The sequence below is a fragment of the Oncorhynchus tshawytscha genome, linkage group LG14 (assembly GCF_018296145.1).
Source record: "Oncorhynchus tshawytscha isolate Ot180627B linkage group LG14, Otsh_v2.0, whole genome shotgun sequence".
In the NCBI taxonomy this organism is placed as follows: domain Eukaryota; kingdom Metazoa; phylum Chordata; class Actinopteri; order Salmoniformes; family Salmonidae; genus Oncorhynchus; species Oncorhynchus tshawytscha.
Window position 1 is genome coordinate 14,009,110 of NC_056442.1, and position 26,224 is coordinate 14,035,333.

Genomic DNA, 26,224 nt, shown 5'->3' on the forward strand with positions numbered 1-26,224 from the left:
TTCTAATTTTTTTTTTTTTGAATTTCTTTGTTTAAACATTCAATTCGGTCTGAATCGTTTCATTAGTCTATAAAGTATAATGTAAGTCTATTGCTTGTATAATAGCTAAAAAAAATAAGCTTAAAGTGGGTATAGTAAAAATAAAATAATCTCTAGATGCTTGTAAATAAAACTAATACATTCGTCAACCCCTAAACATTAGTCAACAATTCAAAGTTTTGTGAGACACTGTGCCAAACTGCCTATACCTGCGCTTAAGGGTAGGTATTAGTCTACTTTGGACTTGTTGCCACTTCTCTGGACGGCTGCAGTCAACCGACTTCAGACAGCAAGAGGACAAATTATACTGAGTCCTGGGTCATGTTCATTAGGCACTAATCTCTCGTGGACAGACGCATGTAACAGAAATGGTATCGTAGTGTATGTCAACAGACTGTGGGATGCGACAACAGCGAGGTGCACAGATTTTTGCCACTGATTATTTGGATAAATTAGGATTTTGCAGGTGTTCATATCTTTCACATTTTGGAAGGGGACATTTGGCCCCCTAGACTTGCCCGTAACTTGCAGAAAGAGTGTGTGTGGGAGGGAGCTACCGCCCTGCTTCTGCTACTCGTTCTACTATCTTTTCCGACACGTTAACGAGCATTTGACTCAATTTAAAAAAATTGCGCTGGGGCAAGTGAGATTAATTACGCAGAAAACGGATCAAAACAGACTGCAATAAGGAGGGACTTCCTGGACTTGTCCAATAAGAAACACTAATTTTAGATTTTAAAACATTTTAAAACATTTTCTGTTAACCTAATGAACACGATCCTGAATACACTTAAAAACAACTGGCCTGAGGCATTCATGGCACAAACATTTTGATTGAATGATCAAACATTAAATACCCAATAAATATCTGCTTAAAACTTCACTCATGACCGAATGAACCTCGATGGACAGATACCTGAAAAAAGTGCAGACAAAACAGCCTTTTGAGGTATCTAATACTCTCACTGCGTCTCTCGTCCTCCTCCATCTCCTCACAATGTCTACATATCCTTGAACCTCTCACCCTATCCTCAGTGGCTCCTGTGGCCTGCAGTGACTGATGGGGGCTGTAGTTTCTCAGACTTCCTGTCTTTGGCTTCTGTGTCAGAGGCTGAGTCTGAGTCCTGGGCATGTTGCTGCTTCATCCACATGTCACAGTACAACCCTCCCTTAGCCAGCAGCTCATCATGCCTGGGAGGGAGAAAGTGGAGAATATGTAGTTACAATGGGGACACACAATCACCATTAACATCATCGCCAAGATGTTCACACTATATGGTTTTGAGAATAGGACTATAGTGTGAGAAGCATCATAAACATTGGCCTGTCCCATTCTTGGCATTTACATACATTCTTTAGATGTTTGTTTCTTGACGAGAATAAAACAATATTTTGATTTGAATAGGCTTGTGGAGTGTGCAGAAATAGAACAATCACTCTTTCAACCATTCCCTCACCGTCCTCGCTCTGCTATCTGACCGTCACTTAGAACAAGAATCTGGTCGGCACCGATGATGGTCGACAACCTGAAGACAGACGATTCACAATCAGACTAAAGACAGATCCAAAACATATAAGCTTAACATTAGAAGGGTATTAGTTGGTACCATAATTGAGGAGGACAGGCTAGTGGTAATGGCTGGAGTGGAATGGTATCCAATACATCATGATGCCATTCCATTCGCTGCGTTCCAGCCATTATTATGATCCATCCTCCCCTCAGCAGTCTCCACTGATCCTAATGTATGGGTTCCCTCTATACATGCATTTTTGTCCACCTGAGACCCATCCCTTACCTGTGAGCCACGACGATGGTGGTCCGATTGGAGCACACTTTGGTGAGCGACGCCTGAATGTTGCGCTCCGTCTGTGTGTCGAGAGCAGATGTGGCCTGTATAGAGGGAAAACTTCATGAGATCAATTACATGACTAAAATATTCAAGTTCAGTGAACTTGTATTAATCCACTGTAACAATATGACAGGAGGATCAGTGGTGTGGGGGCAAACATTAGCCCTCATCAAATACGTTAAGAATGCATCCTTGCTTCCTCTCGTTCTTGAAAAAATATTTGATTGGACATGGCTGGACTGGTGAAAGCTAAGTGATAGAGCCATTGTTTTTACCTATCAATTTGTGTAAGCTCAGCGATAACTTCAAGGAGAGGAGGGAGAAAGTGTGTGTTTTTAAAGTATTTGGAGGTTTCTTCTAGGTAAAAGATCTAGGACCATCTTTCCCTCCCCAACCCTAAACTTAGCCCAAAATGAAAAAAAAATGAAAAAATGAAACTGACCCAAGATCAGTGTCTCAGGGCATCTATTTGAACACGGTCATTGACCCTCCTGGTGGCCCTTCCTGAAAGTTTACCTCATCCAGCAGGATGATCTGAGGGGCCTTGAGGATGGTCCGGGCGATAGCCACCCTCTGCTTCTCCCCCCCGCTCAGCTTCAGACCCCTCTCGCCCACCTGGGTGTCGTATCCTGGGAGGGGGACAGACAGAAAACAGACACAAATGTCACCCACCTCATACAGTAACAATGCACCTGGCAGCTACTGTGTGAACGCTGCAAATTTCCCCACTTGTTTGAGGAGATTTAGATGTCAAAATGATTCTGCAAATGTGGTTAGTAAATACAAAACCTTAAAACAACAATATTGACACCCATAAGCCACCTTCAGGTTAACTACAGACAGAAATATAATGGCAACATACAGTTCTGGTTTCCAGGCACAGATTAAGCCTAGTCCTGGACTCAACAGAGAATCTCCACTGAAATAGTGTTTTAGTCTAGGACAAGGCTTAATCGGTGTCTGGGAAACCAGAAAAAGAGGCTGTGGTATTTCCATACCTTCTGGGAACGTCTGGATCTTCTCGTGAATGTCTGCGGCGATAGCCGCCTCCTCCACTTCGTGGTCGCTGGCAGAGATTCGTCCATAGCGGATGTTGTCGCGGATGTTGTCGTTGAAGAGGACCGTGTCCTGGGGCACCACGCCAATGTGGGCACGCAGAGACACCTGCTTCACCTGCACCCAGATACCAAGAGGCTCAGAACACACTATATTAATACAAGGTCAAGCTCATTAGGACACGCAACGGAAAAATGTTTTCAAACGTCCTGATAATAGTTTTTTCTTAATTTGGTGCCTAATGAACACGACCCAGGTGTGTATCATATTAACTATACTGTCTAACTGAACCAGAAGACAACCAACATATAACAAACCTAATGTTATATACAGCATCTGCTAACAAGGCAGTTTGTCTGGGAACTATTTTTGTGCAACTGGGCAAATTACTCACCTTAGAGATGTCCTGGCCATCGATGCGGATGCATCCTCCCTGGACGTCATAAAAACGGAAGAGCAGGCGAAGGATGGTGCTCTTACCACACCCTGACTGGCCAACCTAGGGATGTCAACAAAGACACAAACTGTTGAGAAGCAAGAAACATCTGTACTACACATGGTTCAGACACTAACCATCCCATGACTGATAGAGAGAAATCAAACACTGCTCAAGTGTGCGTAACCTCTGGGTAATGCTCGGAAGCTTCGAATCCAATCTTACCAATGCAACAGTCTGGCCTGGCTGCACAGTGAATGATACGTCCTTAAGGATCTCCTTCCTTAAAAAAAAAAAAACACACACAGAAGCACAAAATAAATATTTAATCAAATTTTATTTGTCAAACGCGCCCGAATAATACAGGTGTAGACCTTACTGTGAAATGCTTACTTACAAGCCCTAAAACAACAGCGCAATTTTAAGAAAAATAAGTGTTAAGTAAAAAACAGATAAGTAAAAAATAAAAAAATAATTAAACAGCAGCAGTAAAATAACAATAGCGAGGCTATATACAGGGGATTCCGGTACAGAGTCAAAGTGCGGGGGAACCAGTTAGTTGAGGTAATATGTACATGTAGGTAGAGTTAAAGTGATTATGCATAGATAATAAACAGAGAGTAGCAGCAGCGTAAAAGGGGGGTAATGCAACTAGTCTAGGTAGCAATTTGATAAGCCGTTAAGAAGCATTTTGGACCTAGACTTGGCGCTCCGGTACCGCTTGCTGTGGGGTAGCAGAGAGAACAGTCTATGACTAGGGTGGCCGGAGTCTTTGACAATTTTTAGGGAATGCCTCTGACACTGCCTAGTATAGAGGTCCTGGATGGCAGGAAGCTTGGCCCCAGTGATGTACTGAGCCGTACGCACTACCCTCTGTAGTGCATTGTAGTCAGAGGCAGAGCAGTTGCCATACCAGGCAGTAATGATGGTGCAGCTGTAGTAACTTTTGAAGATCTGAGGAGCCATGCCAAATATTTTCAGTCTCCTGAGGGGGAATAGCTTTGTCGTGCCCTCTTCACGACTGTCTTGGTGTGTTTGAACCATGATAGTTTGTTGGTGATGTGGACACCAAGGAACTTGAAGCTCTCAACCTGCTCCACTACAGCCCGGTCGATGAGAATGGGGTTGTGCTCGGTCCTCCTTTACCTGTAGTCCATTTAGGCAGGTTACCTTAGTGTTCTTGGGCACAGGGACTATGGTGGTCTGCTTGAAACGTGTTGGTATTACAGACTCAGACAGGGACAGGTTGAAAATGTCAGTGAAGACACTTGCCAGTTGGTCAGCACATGCTCTGAGTACACGTCCTGGTAATCCGTTTGGCACTGCGGCCTTGTGAATGTTGACCTGCTTAAAGGTCTTACTCACATTGGCTATGGAGAGAGTGATCACACAGTCATCCGGAACAGCTCATGCATGTTTTAGTGTTACTTGCCTCGAAGCGAGCATAGAAGTAATTTAGCTCGTCTAGTAGGCGCGTGTGTTGTAGTCTATAATAGTTTGCAAGCCCTGCCACATCCGACGAGAGTTGTAGCCAGTGTAGTACGATTCAATCAGTAAAATCTTAGTCCTGTATTGATGCTTTGCCTGTTTGATGGTTCGTCGGAGGGCGTAGCGTGATTTCTTATAAGCTTCCGGGTTAGAGTCCTGCTCCTTGAAAACGTCGGCTCTACCCTTTAGCTCAGTGCGGATGTTGCCTGTAATCCATGGCTTCTGGTTGGGGCATGTGCGTACAGTCACTGTGGGGACAAAGTCATTGATGCACTTATTGATGAAGCCAGTGACTGATGTAGTGTACTCCTCAATGCCATCGGAAGTATCCTGGAACATATTCCAGTCTGTGCTAGCAAAACAGTCCTGTATCTTAGCATCTGCTTCATCTGACCACTTTTTTATTGACCGAGTCACTGGTGCTTACTTGCTTTAGTTTTTGCTTGTAAGCAGGAATCAAGAGGATAGAATTGTGGTCAGATTTGCCAAATGGAGGGCAGGGGAGAGCTTTGTACACATCTGTGTGTGTGTGTGGAGTAAAGGTGGTCTAGAGTTTTTTTCCCCCCTCTGGCTGCACATTTAACATGCGGGTAGAAATGAGGTAAGGCAGATTTAAGTTTCCCTGCATTAAAGTCCCCGGCCACTAGCTGACTCTGGATGAGCATTTTCCTGTTTGCTTTATTTATTGTCTACTGTTTGCTTTGTTTATTATCCAATGATTGTACGTTGGCTAATTGGACCGATGGTAAAGGGAGTTTACCCACTTGCCGTCAGATCCTTACAAGGCACCCAGACCTATGTCGCCAATCAAAGGAGAACGCTGGAACTACCACAAATATAATTATTCATCAAACTGTTTCTGAATCAGTCTCTGTGTATAGCCTAAACACATTTCATCAGTCCAAACAAGACCTGAATATAAATAAATACAAATCTTAGGACTTACCCGTCAGTGTAGTTAAAGTACACATTCTCAAACTCCACTTTTCCCAGTTTATAGAGAAGGTTCCCTGCATTCACCATGTCCTTCACCTGAAGAGAAATCAAAATAAAGCACATCAAATTACAAAAAATGTATTTCCCATAATGAAATGCAAAGATTAGATTCTGACACAGGGAGAATCTCGATTGGTTTTGCTTGCCTCCTCCCTCCTCTCTTCCATCCTCGCCTCGTTTGAAAAAAGTGGAATGTAATCAAGGAGAGATGGCGAGGAGAAGGAACGTGGAAACAAATAAGCTTTTCATGAAATTAGACTTTCTCCACTGACGCATCATCAGGCAAATGATGCTTACAGCAAAATAAATGTGTAGTGATAAACTAAATTAGCTAGTTGTGCACGTCATTTTATAGATAAAAGGACTTATCCTTTTGTATATAGTGTATTGTTTTTAAATGTGAACATGCTTTTCTCCTCCGTGAAAACAAAAGCTGTTCGAAGGGATTTTAAAACACTTCCATGCTACCTGCCACGAGGATACTATTGTGCATCCTCGGTCAAAGTAGGTAGTCGAGGATGGGAGAAAACTACCTACTTGCGAATTGGTACTTCTCGATCACTTATCGTTTTTCCAGGTCACGGAGGATGGAGGAGTGGAGGAGAGGACAGACTTTTCCAATTGAGTATCTCCCATACACACCAAAAAGCTGGTCATTGACAACCAATTTCAAAATTACCTCCTCTTCCTCTGTGAAGAGCTTAAACATGCTCTCCATGTCGATAAAGGAGTTCTGGATCATTCTGTGGATGTTGAGGACATAAGTATTATAAAGAGAACCAGTTGTGCATTATGGGTACTGTAGTACATGGTGCTATAAACAATGCCTTCTATAGATCTGTGTCAATAGTCTAGCTTCATTTGCTTGCGTCTTTCCTGATCAAGTCAGACATGTGGAAGCAATATGGTGGAAACCAATACAGTCCATTTAGCTATAAGTGACAGACATAAAAGAGACTAGAGAAGGTGAGGAAGTAGAATTGGAACCCAGCCCATAACACCTCTCACCTGTAGTAGGTTCCAAACCAGTTGAGAGGGGTGTAGAGCTGGATGATGTAGGTGCCGAAGAGGACAAAGTCTCCAACCTGGAAAGAGAGTGCATTAGCCTGGTTAAACCAGACTGAACACTTGGTTCACTATTGTTTCACTTCATTCAGTTTTGTTTAACCAGGCTAATGTTCACAGCATCTGACTTGAATGTATACTTCATACACCACATGTATTACTGAGAAAAACATGTAGTACCACAACACTGTGTGCAAAGGTACGTTTTTTAGCAAATGTTCAAACATGCATGAAAACATACATGCAGAAAGTAGCAAGGCTGCACGGCCTAGTAGTGATGTTGTGCATTTGTATTGATTGCTTTTGTCGGCAAAGCAAGTTACAAATCATTTCCTTAATAGAGTATAATAACGTTTTCTAATCTAATGTAGGACATAGAGCTAAAAAACAACATAGCCATAGCATAGAGTAGAGAAAAGTGGATGAGTGAAGGGAGCTTGAGGTGGGTCAATAGGGATTTTCACACTACCGAGGCAAACCAAGCTGCACTGGTCAGGTTACACATCCGGATATTTACCATAGTTGTTGGAACAGTGCTGATAAGGAACATGTGAAAAGAGCCAGGGCAGTTTGTTTTCGGTCGGCTCGATAGTGTGTAAAGGGTAGTAGAATGAGTATCTAGACCTTTACCGGGAACTTCAGTAGTTCACAACTTCATGTTAAATAGTTTCTCACCCTGAAAGTTGTTATTTACTAAAACCAAACATGAATAAATGATCATAGTCCTGGCTCATAGACTATTGTCAGGGTGAGGAACCATCTAACATTAAATTGTAAAATACTCAACTTTCCCTTTAAGCTAGTAACGGCTCCGAGCTCAGTACCTTAAACTTGCCTTCCTGGACAAAGTAGGCACAGAGCAGTGACCCGGCCAGTAGACCTGAACCGATGATCAGGTTCTGTGTCTGGTTCAGGAATGCCAGAGAGGCTTGTGTCTTCCACTCTGAGGTCTAAGATGGGAGGGGACAGACAGATTAAAAAGGCCACAAACACAACAGTACAATCAAAAGAGTTATAGTCTGATCAGATCAGTTTGTGCTGTCTGTTTGCACTGCTGAACAGACCTAGAACCAGGATAGAGATACAAAAGCTAAAGAAATGTCTGCTGGTTGCAGTTCTAAAATCCTAGAACATCCTGAATGATGGCAAGCTCTATTTAACTATGCTTCTGAGGTGGTCAAAAAAAACATTGTATACAGCTATTCATTCTGCTACTGGTCACTATATTACTCCTGTTTACATGTACAGTTGAAGTCGGAGGTTTACATACACTTAGGTTGTAGTCATTAAAACTCGTTTTTCAACAACTCCACACATTTCTTGTTAACAAACTACAGTTTTAGCAAGTCGGTTAGGACATCCTCTTTGTGCATGACACAAGTAATTTCTCCAACAATTGTTTACAGACAGATTATTTCACTTATATCACTGTATCACAATTCCAGTGGGTCAGAAGTTTACATACACTAAGTTGACTGTGCCTTTAAACAGTTTGGAAAATTCCAGAAAATGATGTCATGGCTTTAGAAGCTTCTGATAGGCTAACTGACATAATTTGTGTCAATTGGAGGTGTACCTGTGGATGTATTTCAAGGCCTACCTTCAAACTCAGTGCCTCTTTGCTTGACATCATGGGAAAACCAAAAAAAACGATTGTAGACCTCCACAAGTCTGTTTCATCCTTGGGAGCAATTTCAAAACGGCTGAAGGTACCACGTTCATCTGAACAAACAATAGTACGCAAGTAGAAACACCATGGGACCACGCAGCCGTCATACCGCTCAGGAAGGAGACTCGTTCTGTCTCCTAGACATGAACGTATTTTGGTGCGAAAAGTGCAAAACAATCCCAGAACAACAGCAAAGGACCTCGTGAAGATGCTGGAGGAAACAGGTACAAAAGTATCTATCCACAGTAAAACGAGTCCTATATCGACATAACCTGTTAGGCCGCTCAGTAAGGAAGAAGCCACTGCTCCAAAACCGCCATAAAAAGCCAGACTACAGTATGCAACTGCACATGGGGACAAAAATCGTACTATTTGGAGAAATGTGCTCTGGTCTGATGAAACAAAACTGTTTGGCCATAATGACAATCGTTATGTTTGGAGGACAAAGGGGGAGGCTTGCAAGCTGAAGAACACCATCCCAACCATGAAGCACGGGGGTGGCAGCATCATGTTGTGGGGGTGATTTGCTGCAGGAGGGACTGGTGCACTTCACAAAATAGATGGCATCATGAGGGTGGAAAATTATTTGGATATATTGAAGCAACATATCAAGACACCAGTCAGGAAGTTAAGGCTTGGTTGCAAATGGGTCTTCCAAATGGACAATGACCCCAAGCATACTTCCAAATGGCTTAAGGACAACAAAGTCAAGGTATTCGAGTGGCCATCAGAAAGCCCTGACCTAAACCCTATAGAAAATTTGTGGGCTGAACTGAAAAAGCGTGTGCCAGCAAGGAGGCCTACAAACCTGACTCCGTTACACCAGCTCTGTCAGGAGGAACGGGCCAAAATTCACCCAACTTATTGTGGGAAGCTTGTGGAAGGCTGCCTGAAACATGTGACCCAAATTAAACAATTGAAAGGCAATGCTACCAAATACTAATTGAGTGTATGTTAACTTCTGACCCACTGGGAATGTGATGAAAGAAATAAAAGCTGAAATTAATCCTTCTCTCTACTGTTATTCTGACATTTCACATTCATAAAATAAAGTGGTGATCCTAACTGACCTAATGCAGGGAATTTTTACTATGATTAAATGTCAGGAATTGTGAAAAACTGAGTTTGAATGTATTTGGCTAAGTTGTATGTAAACTTCCGACTTCAACTGTATATATTATCATTCGTATATTACCATATGCTACCAGTCACTTTTGTTTACATGTAAAACGCCTTCATAAACTATGACTTTTTCCACATTTTGTTGTGTTACAGCCTGAATGGATTCGATTTAGATTTTTTTGTCACTGGCCTACACACACACACACACACACACACACACACACACATAATGTGGAATTATACATTTTAGACATCTTTACAAATTAATTAAAAATTAAAAGCTGAAGTGTCTTGCGTCAATAAGAATTTAACCTCTTTGTTACGGCAAGTCTTAATAAGTTAGGAGTAAAAATGTGCTTAAAGTCACATTAGTCGCATGGACTCACTCTGTGTGCAGTAAGTGTTGAACATGACTTTTGAATGACTACCTCATCTCTGTACCCCACACATACAGATAATTGTAAGGTCCCTCAGACGAGCAGTGGATTTCAAACACAGATTCAACCACAATGACCAGAGATTTTCCAATGCAGAAGGGCACCAAAGAAGGGCACCTATAGGTAGATTTTAAAAAAAGCTAACGTTGAATATCTTTGAGCATGGTGAAGTTATTAACTACACTTTGGCTGATGTATCAATACACCAAGTCACTACAAAAATACAGGCATCCTTCCTAACTCAGTTGCCGGAAAGGAAGGAAACCGCTCAGGAATTTCACCATGAGGCCAATGGTGACTTTAAAACAGTTACTTGGCTGTGATAGAAGAAAGCTGAGGATGGATCGACAACATTGTAGTTACTCCATAATGCTAAACTAATTGACAGAGTGAAAAGAAGTAAGCCTGTACAGAATACAAATATTCCAAAACATGCATCCTGTTTCCAACAAGGCACTAAAGTAATAGGGAAAGGGGAAGTTGGGATACCTAATCAGTTGTCCAACTGAATGTATTCAACTGAAATGTGTCTTCCGCATTTAACCCAACCCCTCAATCAGAGAGGTGCAGAGGGCTGCCTTAATCGACATCCACGTTTTCGGCGCCCAGGGAACAGTGGGTTAACTGCCTTGCTCAGGGGCAGAATGACAGATTTGTACCTTGTCAGCTCGGGGATTCAATCCAGCAACCGTTCCTGTTACTGGCCCAACACTAATTACTAGACTACCTGCTGCAAGAAATGTGTCAAAGCAATTAACTGAGTACCGTAACTCTCCATATTTTCAAGCATAGTGGTGGCTGCATCATGTTATGGGTATGCTTGTAATCATTAAGGACTGAGGAGTTTTTCAGATTTTTTTTTTTAACGGAATGGAACCAAGCACAGGCAAAATCCTTCAAGGAAAACCTGGTTGAGTCTGCTTTCCACCAGACACTGAAAGATGAATTCACCTTTCAGCAGGACAATAACCTAAAACGCAAAGTCAAATCTACACTGGAGTTGCTTACCAAGAAGACAGTAAATGTTCCTGAGTGGCTGAGTTATAGTTGACTTAAATCTACTTTAAAATCTAAGGCAAGATCTGAAAATGGTTGTTTAGCAATGATCAACAGCCAATTTGACAGAGCTTGAAGAGTTTAAAAAGAATAAAAATGGGCAAATGTTACACAATCCAGGTGTGGAAAGTTCTTAGAGACCTATCCAGAAAGACTCACAGCCGTAATCACTGCGAAAAGTGCTCCTACAAAGTATTGACTCCTGAGAGTGAAAAGTTACGTTAATTTGATATTTCTGTATTTCATTTTAAATACATTTGCAAAAATGTCTAAAAACACATTTTCACTCACTCATTATGGGGTATTGTGTGTAGATGGGTGACACAAAATTCTATTTAATCTATTTTAAATTTAGGCTGTAAAAACAAAATGTGGAAAGTATGAATACTTTCTGAAGGCACTGTGTATTCATCCGCCTGTCACACCTGCTGACACTCACTCACCACACACACACCACATGCTTCTGCCATCCTGTTTACTATTATTATTTATCCTGCTACCAGTCACTTTCTCCTTATCCCTGCCTACATGTACATACCTAACTCCAGTATCCCTGCACATTGCACATGTACCCTGTATATAGCTTCCTCTCTTATTTCTTGTGTTATTACAAAACATGTTCTTATTAATTATACTTTTTTGATATTATATTGAATACTGCACTGCTGGGTAGGGGCTTGCAAGTTAAGACAATGAGCACCACCATAATGAAGGCGTGATTTACGACTTCTAACTTTATAGATTGTGTGTGGACATTCATTTCCCAATGAACAAACAACTTCTGTACTTACAGCACTCATATAAATTTATGTTTATCAGATTTTTGCTTCGGCTGACCTAATTTTTATTATTGACATTTGCCAATACAACTCATGAATGCAACTGTTGGCTAAATATAAAAGACTGGACAGATAAATGAAAGTCATATATATGAAAAACTGATTTCTGCTGGGTTCTTGGGACTGTGCATGTGAAAATCCAAAGCAAGCACTCTGGTGTAAATGAACTCAGATCTATATTCTCAACTCATCAGAGTTTGACATCTATAGCCTGGATTACCTGATACTTCAGGATGGCATCCTCAAAACGGTTCACCTCGTAATTCTCTGCGTTGTAGTACTTCACCTGTTGGAAAAACATTAAAATCACAGCCATGAAGCAACTCTGAAGTTGCAGAAATGCAATATGTTTGCGGGCATCTTCATGTGCCACCATGGCAGGTAGGGATTCTGGGTCGTGTTCATTAAGCATCAAACAGACAAACTGGGAGGGACTACCTGGAATGTTAATGTTGAATAATGTTTTTAAACATTTTCTGTTGTGTGCCCTAAAGAACACAATCCAAGTAGAGGTTAAAGGTCAATGGGACCATCTCGGTACCGTCTCAAAGTTGAGCAGGGAGTCCACAGCCTTGGACTTTGTGTTGTTGTCCTGGGTGTTCATGTCTCGCCTGTACTTGGTCCTCCATTCCGTGATGATGATGGTAAGGGCTGAAGAGATGTATCGATGGACCATTATGAAATATTACATTGGTATTACCGGATCTCGGTCGAACGCATACGTAAAATACTTTCAAATAGGTGTGATTGATTTAGCTTGGAGTTGATTAAAAATGGCGCCAGAGAAGAAGGCAGAAGTTTAACGTGTCCCCAACCGATTGTGTTTTTTGTTTGTTTATTTGCGTTGTTCGTAACTTATTTTTAAACTAATTTTGTACCTAATGTTGCCGCTACCGTCTCTTATGACTGAAAATCACTTCTGGACATCAGGATTGCGTTTACTCCCCACGGCTGGCAGAATCCTTTTTTTCTTTTAACGAGTCTGACAAGCCCAACGCAAACTATATACAGCTTTCTCGGGAACATGCCCAGATCCCCGTGATATGCGTGAAGAGGAGGTGGAGAAAAAGGGGCCAAAGGGCGGGCTGCCTTTTGAGAATTTGCAGGCGATCAAATAACCCCCACTTCCTTCAATTCTGCTGGCAAACGTGCAATCTTTGGAGAATACAATAGATGACCTATGCGCAAGATTAAACTACTAACAGGACATTCAAAACTGTAATATCTTCTGCTTCACGGAGTCGTGGCTGAACGATGACACTATCAACATACAGCTGGCTGGTTATACTCTGTACCGACAGGAAGAGTGGCAGAACAGTGGCATCTGGTATGACAAGGGGCAGCGGACTATGTATTTCTGTAAATATCTAAGGAAGTCTCGAGCTATTGCTCGCCTGAGATAGAGTATGATAAGCTGTAGACCACAGTATCTACTTAGAGAGTTTTCATCTGTATTTTTCGTAGCTGTTTAGATACCACCACAGTCAGAGGCTAGCACTAAGACAGCATTGAATGAGCTGTATTCCGACATAAGCAAACAAGAAAACACTCACCCAGAGGCAGCGCTCCTAGTTGCAGGGAACTTTAATGCAGAGAAACTTAGCTAATTTTTATCAGCATGTTAAATGTGCAACCAGTGGGAAAATAAATAAATAAATAAAAAACTCTAGACCACCGTTACTCCACACACAAAAAAGACACATACAAAGCTCTCCCTCGCCCTCCACATGGCAAATCTGACCACAATTCTATCCTCCTGATTCCTGTTTTCAAGCAAAAGGAAGTGACTAGATCAATAAAAAAGTGGTCAGATGAAGCAGATGCTAAGCTACAGGACTGTTTTGCTTGCACAGACTGGAATATGTTCCAGGATTCTTCCGGTGGCATTGAGGAGTACACATCAGTCACTGGCTTCATCAATAAGTGCATCAATGACGTCGTCCCCACAGTGTCCGTACGTACATACCCCAACCAGAAGTCATGGATTACAGGAAACATCCGCACTGAGCTAAAGGCTAGAGCTGCCACTCAAGGAGCGGGACTCTAAGCCGGAAGCTTATAAGAAATCCCACTATGCCTTTCAACGAACCATCAAACAGGCAAAGTGTCAATTCAGGACTAAGATTGAATCGTACTACACCGGCTCTGATGCTCCTTGGATGTGGCAGGGCTTGCAAACCATTACAGACTACAAAGGGAAGCACAGCCGAGAGCTGCCCAGTGACACGTGCCTACCAAATGAGCGAAACTACTTCTATGCTCACTTCGAGGCAAATGGCACTGAAACAAGCATGAGAACACTAGCTGTTCCGGAAGACTATGATCACGCTCTCTGCAGCCGATGTGAGTAAGACCTTTAAGGCTGCAGGGCCAAACAGATTACCAGGACGTGTACTGCGAGCATGCAATGACCAACTGGCAAGTGTCTTCACTGACATTTTCAAACTCTCCTTGTCCGAGTCTATAATACCAACATGTTTTAAGCAGACCACCATAGTGCCTGCGCCCAAGAATACTAAAGGCAACCTGCCTAAATGACTACCGACCTGTAGCACTCACATCTGTAGCCATGTAGCTTTGAAAGGCTGGTCATGGCTCACATCAACATCATTATCCCAGAAACCCTAGACCCACTCCAATTTACACACCGCCCCAACAGATAATGCAATCTCTATTGCACTCCACACGGCCCTTTCCCATCTGGACAAAAGGAAAACCTATGTGAGAATGCTATTCAATGACTACAGCTCAGCATTCAACACCATAGTGCCCTCAAAGCTCATCAATAAGCTAAGGAACCTGGGATTGAACACCTCCCACTGCAGCTGGATCCTGTACTTCCCGATGGGCCACCCTAGGTGGTAAGGTTAGGTAACAACACATCTGCCACGCTGATCCTCAACACAGGGACCCACAGGGGTGTGTGCTCAGTCCCCTCCTGCACTCCCTGTTCACTCATGACTGCACAGGCAGGCATGACTCCGACACCATCATTAAGTTTGCCGATAACACAACAGTGGTAGGCCTGATCACTGACAACGACGAGACAGCCTATAGGGAGGTCAGATACCTGGCAGTGTGGTGCCAGGACAACAAATTCTCTCTCCCTCAATGTGGTCAAGACAAAGGAGATGATTGTGGACTAGAGGAAAAGGAGGACCGAGCACGCCCCCATTCTCATCGACAGGGCTGCAGTGGAGCAGGTTGAGAACTTCAAGTTCCTTGGTGTCCACATCACCAACAAACTAACATGGTCCAAGCACACCAAGACAGCTGTGAAGTGGGCACGACAAACCTATTCCTTCTCAGGAGACTGAAAAGATTTGGTATGGGTTCTCAGATCCTCAAAAGGTTCTACAGCTGCACCATCAAGAACATACTGGTTGCATCACTACCTGGTCCGCAAGGAACTACAGAGGGTAGTGCAAAAGGCACAGTACATCACTGGGGCCAAGCTTCCTGCTATCCAGGACCTCTATACCAGGCGGTGTCAGAGGAAGGCCCTAAAAATTGTCAAAGACTCTAGCCACCCAAGTCATAGACCGTTCTCTTTGCTACCGCACGGCAAGCGGTACCGGAGCGCCAAGTCTAGGTCCAAAAGGCTTCTTAAACAGCTTCTACCCCCAAGCCATAAGACCCAGACTATTTGCATTGTCCCCCCCGGTACCGGAACCCCTCTGTACATAGTCTCGCTATTGTTATTGAACTGCTGCTCTTTAATTACTTGTTATTTTTTATTTCTTATCCGTATTTAACATTTTTAAATGCATTGTTGGTTAGGGGCTCGTAATTAAGCATTTCACTGTAAGGTGAATACCTGTTGTATTCGGCGCATGTGACCAATACATTTTGATTAGATTTAATTTACACTTTTGGGACTATTCCATTGGTGCAGGTCACGTCATTTGAAAGTATTTCACACATTTGACTCAGATCAAATTATTATTACCTTAGAAATATAACTGAATCGGTTCTGGAAAGGAGGCCTTGTACTCACTGAGGTAGAGGAACATGCAGACGAATATGATGAGTCCGAACCAGGCGTTGAAGTAGGTGATGAAGTAGATGATGGAGATGACGATATCTGCGATGGTGGGGAAGATGCTGAATACAATGTAGCTGTGGAGAGAAAGAGAGGGAGGCCAGGTTTAACTCGGAATGAACACACAGACTGTCCACAGGTTAGGATGACACTAAGAAACTAAGACATACTACAGGGGGATCATAGTTGAGTCACATCACACTGGTTGGTAGTGATGGAAGAAATTGAATGTAGACTAAATTTTATAAGGTGTGTCGTGGAAGAATCAGAATATGTTGGTAACATATGTAAGATGTTTAATATTCATCAAATGTGTGTAAGTTACTTCTCATCAGAATGGTATTTTTGTATAATACTGTGGCGAGGTTGCGGTTATCTGTTCTATGTCAAGACTAAGTTGCATGGGCCGCAGAGAGGGGAGAGGTCAAAGTGTCATCATGTGTAAACATATCTTTTTGCTCCACAATGTCTGTGTGCCAGTCAGTGTGTCTGTGTGATCTTGTCCAGGATTGGTTGTATTTAGAATTGGTTGTATCTAAATGACAATTTGATATATGCCTGTTGATATGGAGGATTGGTTTATGGTTCTGAGGTTGAGAGAGGAGACAAAGCTGAACAATGAATTATGCCGATGCTGTCTTATCCTGTGTATCTTTGCTATAAAGGATCCCATTTGCCATCGTGGGACTCTCAACTTTTCATTAGAGATACTGAACTGTTGAAAGTCAAAAGAAGGATGCCTGTATCTTTGTAGTGACTTGGAGTATTGATACAACATCCAAAGTATAATTACTAACTTCACCATGCTCAAAGGGATATTCAATGTCTGCTTTTTAAATGTTATTGTTAAGTAAATTTTTACTCCTGAACATATTTAAGTTTTCCATAACAAAGTGGTTGAATACTTATTGACTTATTGACAAGACATTTCAGTTTTTCATTTTTAAATCATGTGTTGTTTTTTTTAAAGTCAAGGGTTGTGAATATTTTCTGAAGGCACTGTACAGTATATACACTGAACAAAAATATAAAACGCAACAGGCAACAACTTTAAATATTTTACTGAGTTACAGTTCATAAGGAAAATCAGTCACTTGAAATGAATTCATTAGGCCCTAATCTATGGGTTTCTCAAGACTGGGAATACAGATATGCATACCTTTAAAAAAAGGTAGGGGCGTGGCTCAGAAAACCACACACACAATTTATTATTTGGAGACTCACCTGAGCAGGCTGTTGATGGAGGAGGTGCCGCGGTCGATGCTACGCAGGACGTCCCCGGTGCGTCGGCCCAGGTGCCAGCGCAGTGACAGTGAGTGCAAGTGGCCGAACAGACGCACCTGCACCACCCGGTTGGTGTACTGCTGCACGCGGATCCACAGGAAGGAGCGCAGGTTACTGATGAAGCCAGACGCACCTAGGGAGAGAGTGAGGTTCAGGAAAGAGAAGAAGAGGGAGAGGAGATATATAGAGCGAGAGAGACATTTAAAATAACAGTACTCAAGGAGACCAAGGAATGGGTGTAGCAGAGAAAGACAATATGGGAGGTGAAATTCCCCCTCACCCAGGGCTCTAAATTAAAATATATATTGGTATCACTGGTGTTCCCAATTTTAAAAAGTTAGGGGCACCACATCAAATTTAGGAGCACCAGAATATATATATACACAGTGGGGCAAAAAAGTATTTAGTCAGCCACCAATTGTGCAAGTTCTCCCACTTAAAAAGATGAGAGGCCTGTAATTTTCATCATAGGTACACTTCAACTATGACAGACAAAATGAGAAAAAAAAATCCAGAAAATCACATTGTTGGATTTTTAATGAATTTATTTGCAAATTATGGTGGAAAATAAGTATTTGGTCAATAACAAAAGTTTCTCAATACTTTGTTATATACCCTTTGTTGGCAATGACAGAGGTCAAACGTTTTCTGTAAGTCTTCACACACTGTTGCTGGTATTTTCGCCCATTCATCCATGCTCCTCTAGAGCAGTGATGTTTTGGGGCTGTTGCTGGGCAACACGGACTTTCAACTCCCTCCACAGATTTTCTATGGGGTTGAGATCTGGAGACTGGCTAGGCCACTCCAGGACCTTGAAATGCTTCTTACGAAGCCACTCCTTCGTTGCCCGGGCGGTGTGTTTGGGATCATTGTCATGCTGAAAGACCCAGCCACGTTTCATCTTCAATGCCCTTGCTGATGGAAGGAGGTTTTCACTCAAAATCTCACGATACATGGCCCCATTCATTCGTTCCTTTACACGGATCAGACGTCCTGGTCCCTTTGCAGAAAAACCGCCCCAAAGCTTGATGTTTCCACTCCCATGCTTCACAGTAGGTATGGTGTTCTTTGGATGCAACTCAGCATTCTTTGTCCTCCAAACACGACAGGTTGAGTTTGAGTTGAGTTTTTACCAAAAATGTATATTTTGGTTTCATCTGACCATATGACATTCTCCCAATCTTCTTCTGGATCATCCAAATGCTCTCTAGCAAACTTCAGACGGGCCTGGACATGTACTGGCTTAAGCAGGGGGACACGTCTGGCATTGCAGGATTTGAGTCCCTGGCGGCGTAGTGTGTTACTGATGGTAGGCTTTGTTACTTTGGCCCCAGCTCTCTGCAGGTCATTCACTAGGTCCCCCCGTGTGGTTCTGAGATTTTTGCTCACCGTTCTTGTGATCATTTTGACCCCACGGGGTGAGATCTTGTGTGGAGCCCCAGATCGAGGGAGATTATCAGTGGTCTTATATGTCTTCCATTTCCTAATAATTGCTCCCACAGTTGATTTCTTCAAACCAAGCTGCTTACCTATTGCAGATTCAGTCTTCCCAGCCTGGTGCAGGTCTACAATTTTGTTTCTGGTGTCCTTTGACAGCTCTTTGGTCTTGCCCATAGTGGAGTTTGGAGTGTGACTGTTTGAGGTTGTGGACAAGTATCTTTTATACTGATAACAAGTTCAAACAGGTGCAATTAATACAGGTAACGAGTGGAGGACAGAGGAGCCTCTTAAAGAAGAAGTTACAGGTCTGTGAGAGCCAGAAATCTTGCTTGTTTGTAGGTGACCAAATACTTATTTTCCACCATAATTTGCAAATAAATTCATTAAAAGTCCTACAATGTGATTTTCTGGATTTTTTTTCTCATTTTGTCTGTCATAGTTGAATGTGTACCTATGATGGAAATTACAGGCCTCTCATCTTTTTAAGTGGGAGAACTTGCACAATTGGTGGCTGACTAAATACTTTTTTGCCCCACTGTATTGTTTCATTGATTGATATATAGCTTATATTTGGCTTTGATGAATTATAGCTGCTTTTGAAGCACATGTTGTGCCCTGGAAACTAATATGTAACACTGTAAATACATTAGGTTATTATAAAAGCTAAAACGTTGATACAAATACCGGTAATTGAAATTACAATGTAATTTGTGGAATATTAAAAGCACTATTTTCCTATTGAGAGAGAGAAGGGTGTAATTGCAGACTGCAATTATGGGTGTTTTTTAAAATATATAATAGGGGTTTCTTGACCCATCAAATTACACCCATTGATGCTCGCCATTGGTCCTTGGCTCTTTCTTTCACGTTGGGGACAACAGTTGTTGACAAGTGTAGCATTGTAGCTAAGCCTAACCCTTTTCCTAACTTTAGTCTTCTCCCAACATGCCACGTTAATTATCCTAAACTGCCACGTTAATTATCCTAACCTGCTATGTAAATAAATCATGTGTCGAAAAACCATCTGTCGCATGACACCAGAATTGACCAATGGCAGGCACCAATGGACGTTTCCTGATATCAAGGAATGACCACATCAGAAAATGCCCCGAACTGCAGTCTGCAAATACACCATATTGTTTGAGATGCATTAGATAAAACATTTTACACGGTCTCTCTAAAAACTCAGGTTTGTGATGATGACATACAATATATCCCTCTTTCATTCATTGCTATATTCATTGATCTCCTGAAGAAGCTATCCCTTTTCCTTTCTTTCTGTGCCACCAGTCTGGATAGACTGTTCAAGTCACCAGGTTGTTAGCTAGCTAGCCAATGACAGAACAAAGTGTCAACAAATGGTTCGAGAGTAGTTTTAGAACGGCCCACAACATGGGTTATGAATGTAAAATGTGGTCCCAGCTATCCGCTATAGGAAGACAAAAATGTTGCGGCACTAATACGGGTCAGATCTTTTGACCTGGTTGGGCTTGAAACAAGCCGCTTTCGCTGTAGTAATGGTGCAACAAGGACACTAACGAATCTGCACTCGCTTATTTCTCTAGGGAACTCAGAAACAACGGTACGGCTAAGTCTTATCATTACAACAACTAACTGGGAGATTTTTTTCATACTTGCATAGTGCTCCCAAAATAAAAAAGTAGTCACAGGGCAAAATATTATTTACCAAATGAGTCGCACTTTAGAGCCTTGCACTTACCTGCCCCTCCACCTTGCAGGAACTTGAGCAAGACATAGACACACACAGTGGTGGCCAAGGTCTTCCAGCTGCTTCCATCAGTCAGCTCATTCACTATGAGAGTGAGAGAGAGAGGTTTTGAAAAGGGTTGACAGTCCCAGGTCATCTTTTCTGCAGTTTTTCTGGGCAGATTATCATGTCAGCCACAATGATATCACACAATACTTCTGAGAATATGCAGCGCAGCACCAATAAAGACAACCTGCAACACAACCAATAAGGCTGTGACAGCAAACAAGTAGGAATTTAAAAATGAATCCAGATAAAAGCTGGATCTAGGGCAGATGTTGCGAAAGGAGGGATGCTCTCTCACCAATGTTCTTGTAGTAGATGGGCACAAAGACATTGATGACCCTCTCCAGACCCAGCAGGCACAGGCAGAGCACCACCAGGCCCTGTAACAGCATGCTGCCTTTGGGCCACATGTAGGGCACCAGCAGACGCACCTTCTGCCCAAAGTCCTGCCAGGTAGACTGGGATTCCTCTGTCCCATCCAACAGGGGCTGGCATACAGATAGAGATATTAGGGGTTATTGTGAACTTAATAAATAAAGACAGAGACAACAAACAACAACAAAAAGGGTTGTGGCCGAGGACTTTATGCAGGCAAACTTAAATCGGGTTGACCTAATTTCTACCAACATGTCACCTGTGCAACTAGAAAAAAAAAAACGGCGTACAAGCAAAAACTAAAGCAGGTTGTACCAGTGACTGGCTCAATACTGAAGTGGTCAGATGAAGCGGATGCTAAGCTACAGGACTGTTTTTCTAGCACAGACTGGAATAAATTCCGGGATTCATCCAATGGCATTGAGGAATATACCACCTCAGTCGTCGGTTTCATCCATAAGTACATTGATGATATCGTCCCCACAGTGACCGTACGTACATATCCCAACATGAAGCCATGGAGCTGCCGTTTTCAAGTGCTTCAAGTTCCTTGGTGTCCACATCACCAAGAAACTGTCATGGTCCAAACACACCAAGACAGTCGCAAAGAATGCACAACAATGCCTAATTCCTCCTCAAGAGGCTGATAAGATTGGTGGGTTCCCAGATCCTCAAAACGTTCTACAGCTACAACATTGAGAGCATCCTGAACGGTTGCATCGAGGCCTGGTATGGCAACTGCTCGGCATCCGACCGTAAGGCGCTACAGAGGGTAGTGCATACGGCCCAGTACATCACTGGGGCCAAGCGTCCTGCCATCCAGGACCCCTATAATTTTTTTTTTTACACTGTGGCTACTCACTATTTATTATCTATGCAGTCACTTTACCCTTAACTCCCTGTACATATTACCTCAATTACCTTGACTAACCTCTACCCCCGCACATTGACTCGGTGCTGGTAATGCCTCGTTATTGTAATGTGATATTTAAAAAAATGTTTTTTTAAACTTTTAGTTAATTTAGTAAATATTTTCTTAACTCTATTTTCTTAAAACTGCATTGTTGCTTAAGGGCTTGTAAGTAAGCATTTCACGGTAAAGTCTACACCTGTTGTATTCGGCGCATGTGAGAAATAACATTTGATTCCATTACTAGGTTACCTGGCCAGTGCCGCCCTCCACGTCACGTTCGTCCTCGTTGATCAGGAGCATATATGGTCTCCGTGGCAACCCCGGAGCCTTCAGGCCCAGGAAGAAGAGTGTTCCTGTGCCGAGGTAGCGCATCAACCACAGAGAAAACTCCACCTGAGGTAATGAATGAAAAACGCTAAGTCATGACTGAGCCTTTAAAGGGGCAAACTGCAGTTTTGGTAAAAAGCTGAGGGAATGGCCTGGAGAAATGGAACCACTCAAATACATAGACAGAGCTATGGATGCAAGGACTGACCATCCATGGTATCAACATTATAGTTTTAACCATCTTTAGAGGTTATACACTGTTTGTTTACATTTACAATGTTATAAACATTAAAGTAAAACAAGCTCATATGGGGTGTGACAATTGAACTAAGCTCATGAGGCATTCAAAAGTTATAATCTTCAAGAATCAATGGGTGTAGATCATTAGTTCAAAAATGGATGTAGCAATTACACATTGACTATTTAAAGGAATCTTGCACTCATATACTATATTTTAGTATGTTGTCCACTGATAATTCAATCCCAATGGGACTGTTAATACAATCCCATCACAATCGCAAATGGTGCACGTCAGGAGTCAAAAAAAAAAAAAAGAAGTGAGTTTTGTATTCCTTTACATAAGTGCTGACTGACAAGCATAACTGCATAAAACACAGAAAAAATGATTTCAATACTCCATTCAACACATACAATTTACATTTAAGTCATTTAGCAGACTCTCTTATCCAGAGCGATTTACAGGAGCAATTATGGTTAAGTGCATTGCTCAAGGGCACATCGGCAGATTTGTCATCAAGTCTGCTCTGTGAGGCAGCGGTTATCATTCAAAGGTGAGAGGTGAGTCAGTGGTTACAGTCAGACTGACTGTACAAAGTAAAATACTGTACATATTATGACAAAGTAAACAGTGGACCATGTCATATACTATGTGGTATAACAACCCATTGGAAGAACGAAGATGGTGAAAGCTTGGTAAAAAGCTAATGAAGATGTATTCAGAATGCATCAGTTGAACACACCTGGGAGACATATTAAACAGCCATACTTCCAGACATGACTTGTTCAATCTAAAGTCATGCTGAGTAGGACGACCAATGACAGCCACAGGGTGGGACTAAGAAAAGGCATGATCTGATTGGTTACAACATTTATATTTGGGGGCGTGGCCAGAGGGAGAGGGATGTAGAATGACATGATAGGGCAATGACTCTGCACTTCTAGAGTTACTCAAAGCTGACTAATGAGAATGGTTCCACCCCCTTTCACTGCTGTGTCATGGTTGGAATGCCAGTTTCTATATTTTTTTTATTTATCCGTTATTTTACCAGGTAAGTTGACTGAGAACACATTCTCATTTACAGCAACGACCTGGGGAATAGTTACAGGGGAGAGGAGGGGGATGAATGAGCCAATTGTAAAACTGGGGTTTATTATATTAGCAGTCTTCTTGCGAGAAACTGCTTTGTAATATTCTTTTTTACAATCACAACAGTCATTACGAAATGGGATTTAAGAAACATAAAACCTAGCCTATGTGTCCCATTTATGCAGATACAGTATCACACCCTATGAGTAGACTAACTTACTTTTTAGGAGGCCAATTACTAGACTTGTGTGATGGAATGAAAAAACTCAATGTTAAGTTTAATACTAATAGCCAGTAACAATATATGTCAACGTTTTAACAACCTCAATGAAACTAGGGAGTGGGATCGCAGTTCATCCTCACTGTGGGATTTATTCAAAGAGATGAAACGTTTCAAACGATAGACAGAAATGCAAGGAACAGATCTAACACCATTTCCAACTTAACCTGACAGTTAAACATGTTTATTCTACACAAATACATTTCTATCTGAAGGTCCTCTAACGCTACACCCTCCTGAACAGACCCCAGTGCCACATTCAGTAGGCAAGGTTGTGAAACATTCAGATATAAATACATTATGTAGAACAGATGTGTCTCTTTGAGTGATATATAGTGAGGAGTCACATCAGCTCTATTGGGGACATTCTATAATGTTAAACCCTCAACAATACCGTTGGTCCTCTCTCACCTGCTGCTGTGTGTTCTCCAGGCCCCACCACCAGTAGGGGCTGGCCCAGGAGACGAAGGCCAGGTTCTCTGCTGAAAATGCCACAGCCCAGAAGAGCAGCAGCACCGTGCTGTGGCCCCGCGTCCGGTCCCTCACCAGCACCCTCCTCCTCTCCAGCCTTAGCAGGGCCACTGCCCAGACCCAGCCCAGCATGGACAGGCATCCGTACAGCACCACATAGCCGGGAGCTCCCCTCCTCCGGCTGCCCTCCACACCAGCCCCCTAGGAACTGCAGCAGGAGGAGTAGGGAGACTGCCAGTTGGAGGCCATAGAGGCGCGAGCGCGGCACGAACTTGGGCTCCATCTCGGTGCCGTAGCGGCGGTAGCAGACGCAGTGGAAGGCGCCGAAGAAGAAGGAGAGGGTAAGCAGGACGGTGGGCACCAGGGTGAAGTAGAAGCAGGGCGAGATGCCGCCCTCCAGCCAGGCTTCGGAGATGGAAGCGCTGGCCTCACAGTAGCTTTGCACTACCACCATGGTAGCTGGGGAGACGGGGGAGGGGAAAGAGAGTATTCACTATAACAGACATATTACTACCACATTAAGCCTACACATAGGGCTCAAGATCAGAAACCTGGTCTAATGTACCATGGAGTAGCTTGGTATGTAGGAACGAAGCCCTCACAAGCTCCAGTTCAGAGAGGTCATGGTGCACATTGTAGTTCCAACTAATAAAATTATTAATTTGGATGTACATAAATGTTCAGAACAGCTGTACCTTACTATCATACACCCCCCCAAAAACCTCCAATGTTTATGTTTTTGTCGTCATATGAAATGGAACTTTCTAAACAAATGCTTCAGATGTTGTTGCTCTCATGGAATAATTTCTTGAGAACTACAGATATTATCATGGTAATCATGATGCATTTGTCCCAGGGGCATTGTTAGCCTGTTTTTCTTGGTGGCCCGCTCTTTGACAGAGGGCATATTTAAACAATGTGACAACAACGACAGAGCTTCAGAATAACCTTAGCAGTAGAGTTTTTCTCTAGCAATCATTTGTGAGACTTGCCTAGTTAAATAAAAATGTAAATAAATACATTTGTGGCGTTATCTGTCTGACCTATCAAGATAGCTAGCTAGCTAAATTAGCTAGCTTAGATCTGTTGCTGTTATTACAACACTCACCTTCTCAAGAAAAGCTGGTGCTGGAAAGCGATTTAGTGAATTGAAGCTCCAAACAAATAACCCGTTTTACGCGAAGAGATATTAAAAGTAAAAAACAACAATAATGGTAATCTTGTTGTATCCACTTGTAAATTGTCCTTATTCTTCTTGTGGCATGCATGGAGTAAAGTATTCCATCACTCGACAATCGACACTTTCTTACAAAACACTACTGCCTGAACCGGGTCCTAGAGCCCCCTGGATAACAAGCATGTTCAAATATAATGTTACGCAATCTCATATATGGCCAGTAGATGACAGTACATACAAAGACATCATACCTCACATCAAAATGCCATCTGAACGCTGGGTCTCATCATAGCTTACAGAGAATAAATAATAATATAATAACATTATACAGTCAGTCAGTATACCAATATCTTAGCTACAGATGATTAAAATGGATAAGAAAATACATTTTTTGATCGTTCCTATCAAAATGAGGAGTAGCAATTTCAATGCATTACAAATCAAATCAAATTGTATTTGTCATATGCTTTGTAAACAACAGGTGCATTTCAAACAGTGAAATGTTTCATTACGGCCCCTCCCAACAATGAATTGAGAAAGAGAAATAGAAAAGTAATAACACGTATTAATACAAGTAATAATAAATAGACAATGAGTAGTGATAACTCGTCACACAGGGTACTAGTACCGAGTTGATGTGCAGGGGTACGAGTTATTTGAGATAGATATACACATATAACTAGAAATAAAGTGATTATTTGACCATTTGGTTAACTATTTAACTAACTCTTTAGCAGTCTTATGGCTTGGGAGTAGAAGCT

The 26,224-nt window shown here is 42.3% G+C and overlaps 1 protein-coding gene across 1 annotated transcript; it reads right to left on the reverse strand.

The window, feature by feature from the left end:
- On the reverse strand, nt 1-25,599 carry LOC112253915 (ATP-binding cassette sub-family B member 6). Its single transcript, XM_042297063.1, is given in 21 exon segments — nt 1-1,230; nt 1,497-1,565; nt 1,836-1,930; nt 2,406-2,518; nt 2,888-3,062; nt 3,340-3,444; nt 3,607-3,664; nt 5,816-5,901; nt 6,545-6,608; nt 6,874-6,950; nt 7,755-7,880; nt 12,274-12,339; nt 12,595-12,704; nt 16,051-16,172; nt 17,320-17,512; nt 20,540-20,632; nt 20,892-21,081; nt 22,131-22,274; nt 24,227-24,479; nt 24,481-24,745; nt 25,395-25,599. Coding segments are annotated over 20 exon segments (2,559 nt in total). The 5' UTR covers nt 24,741-24,745; nt 25,395-25,599; the 3' UTR covers nt 1-1,070.
- Between the last annotated feature and the right edge of the window lie 625 nt (nt 25,600-26,224).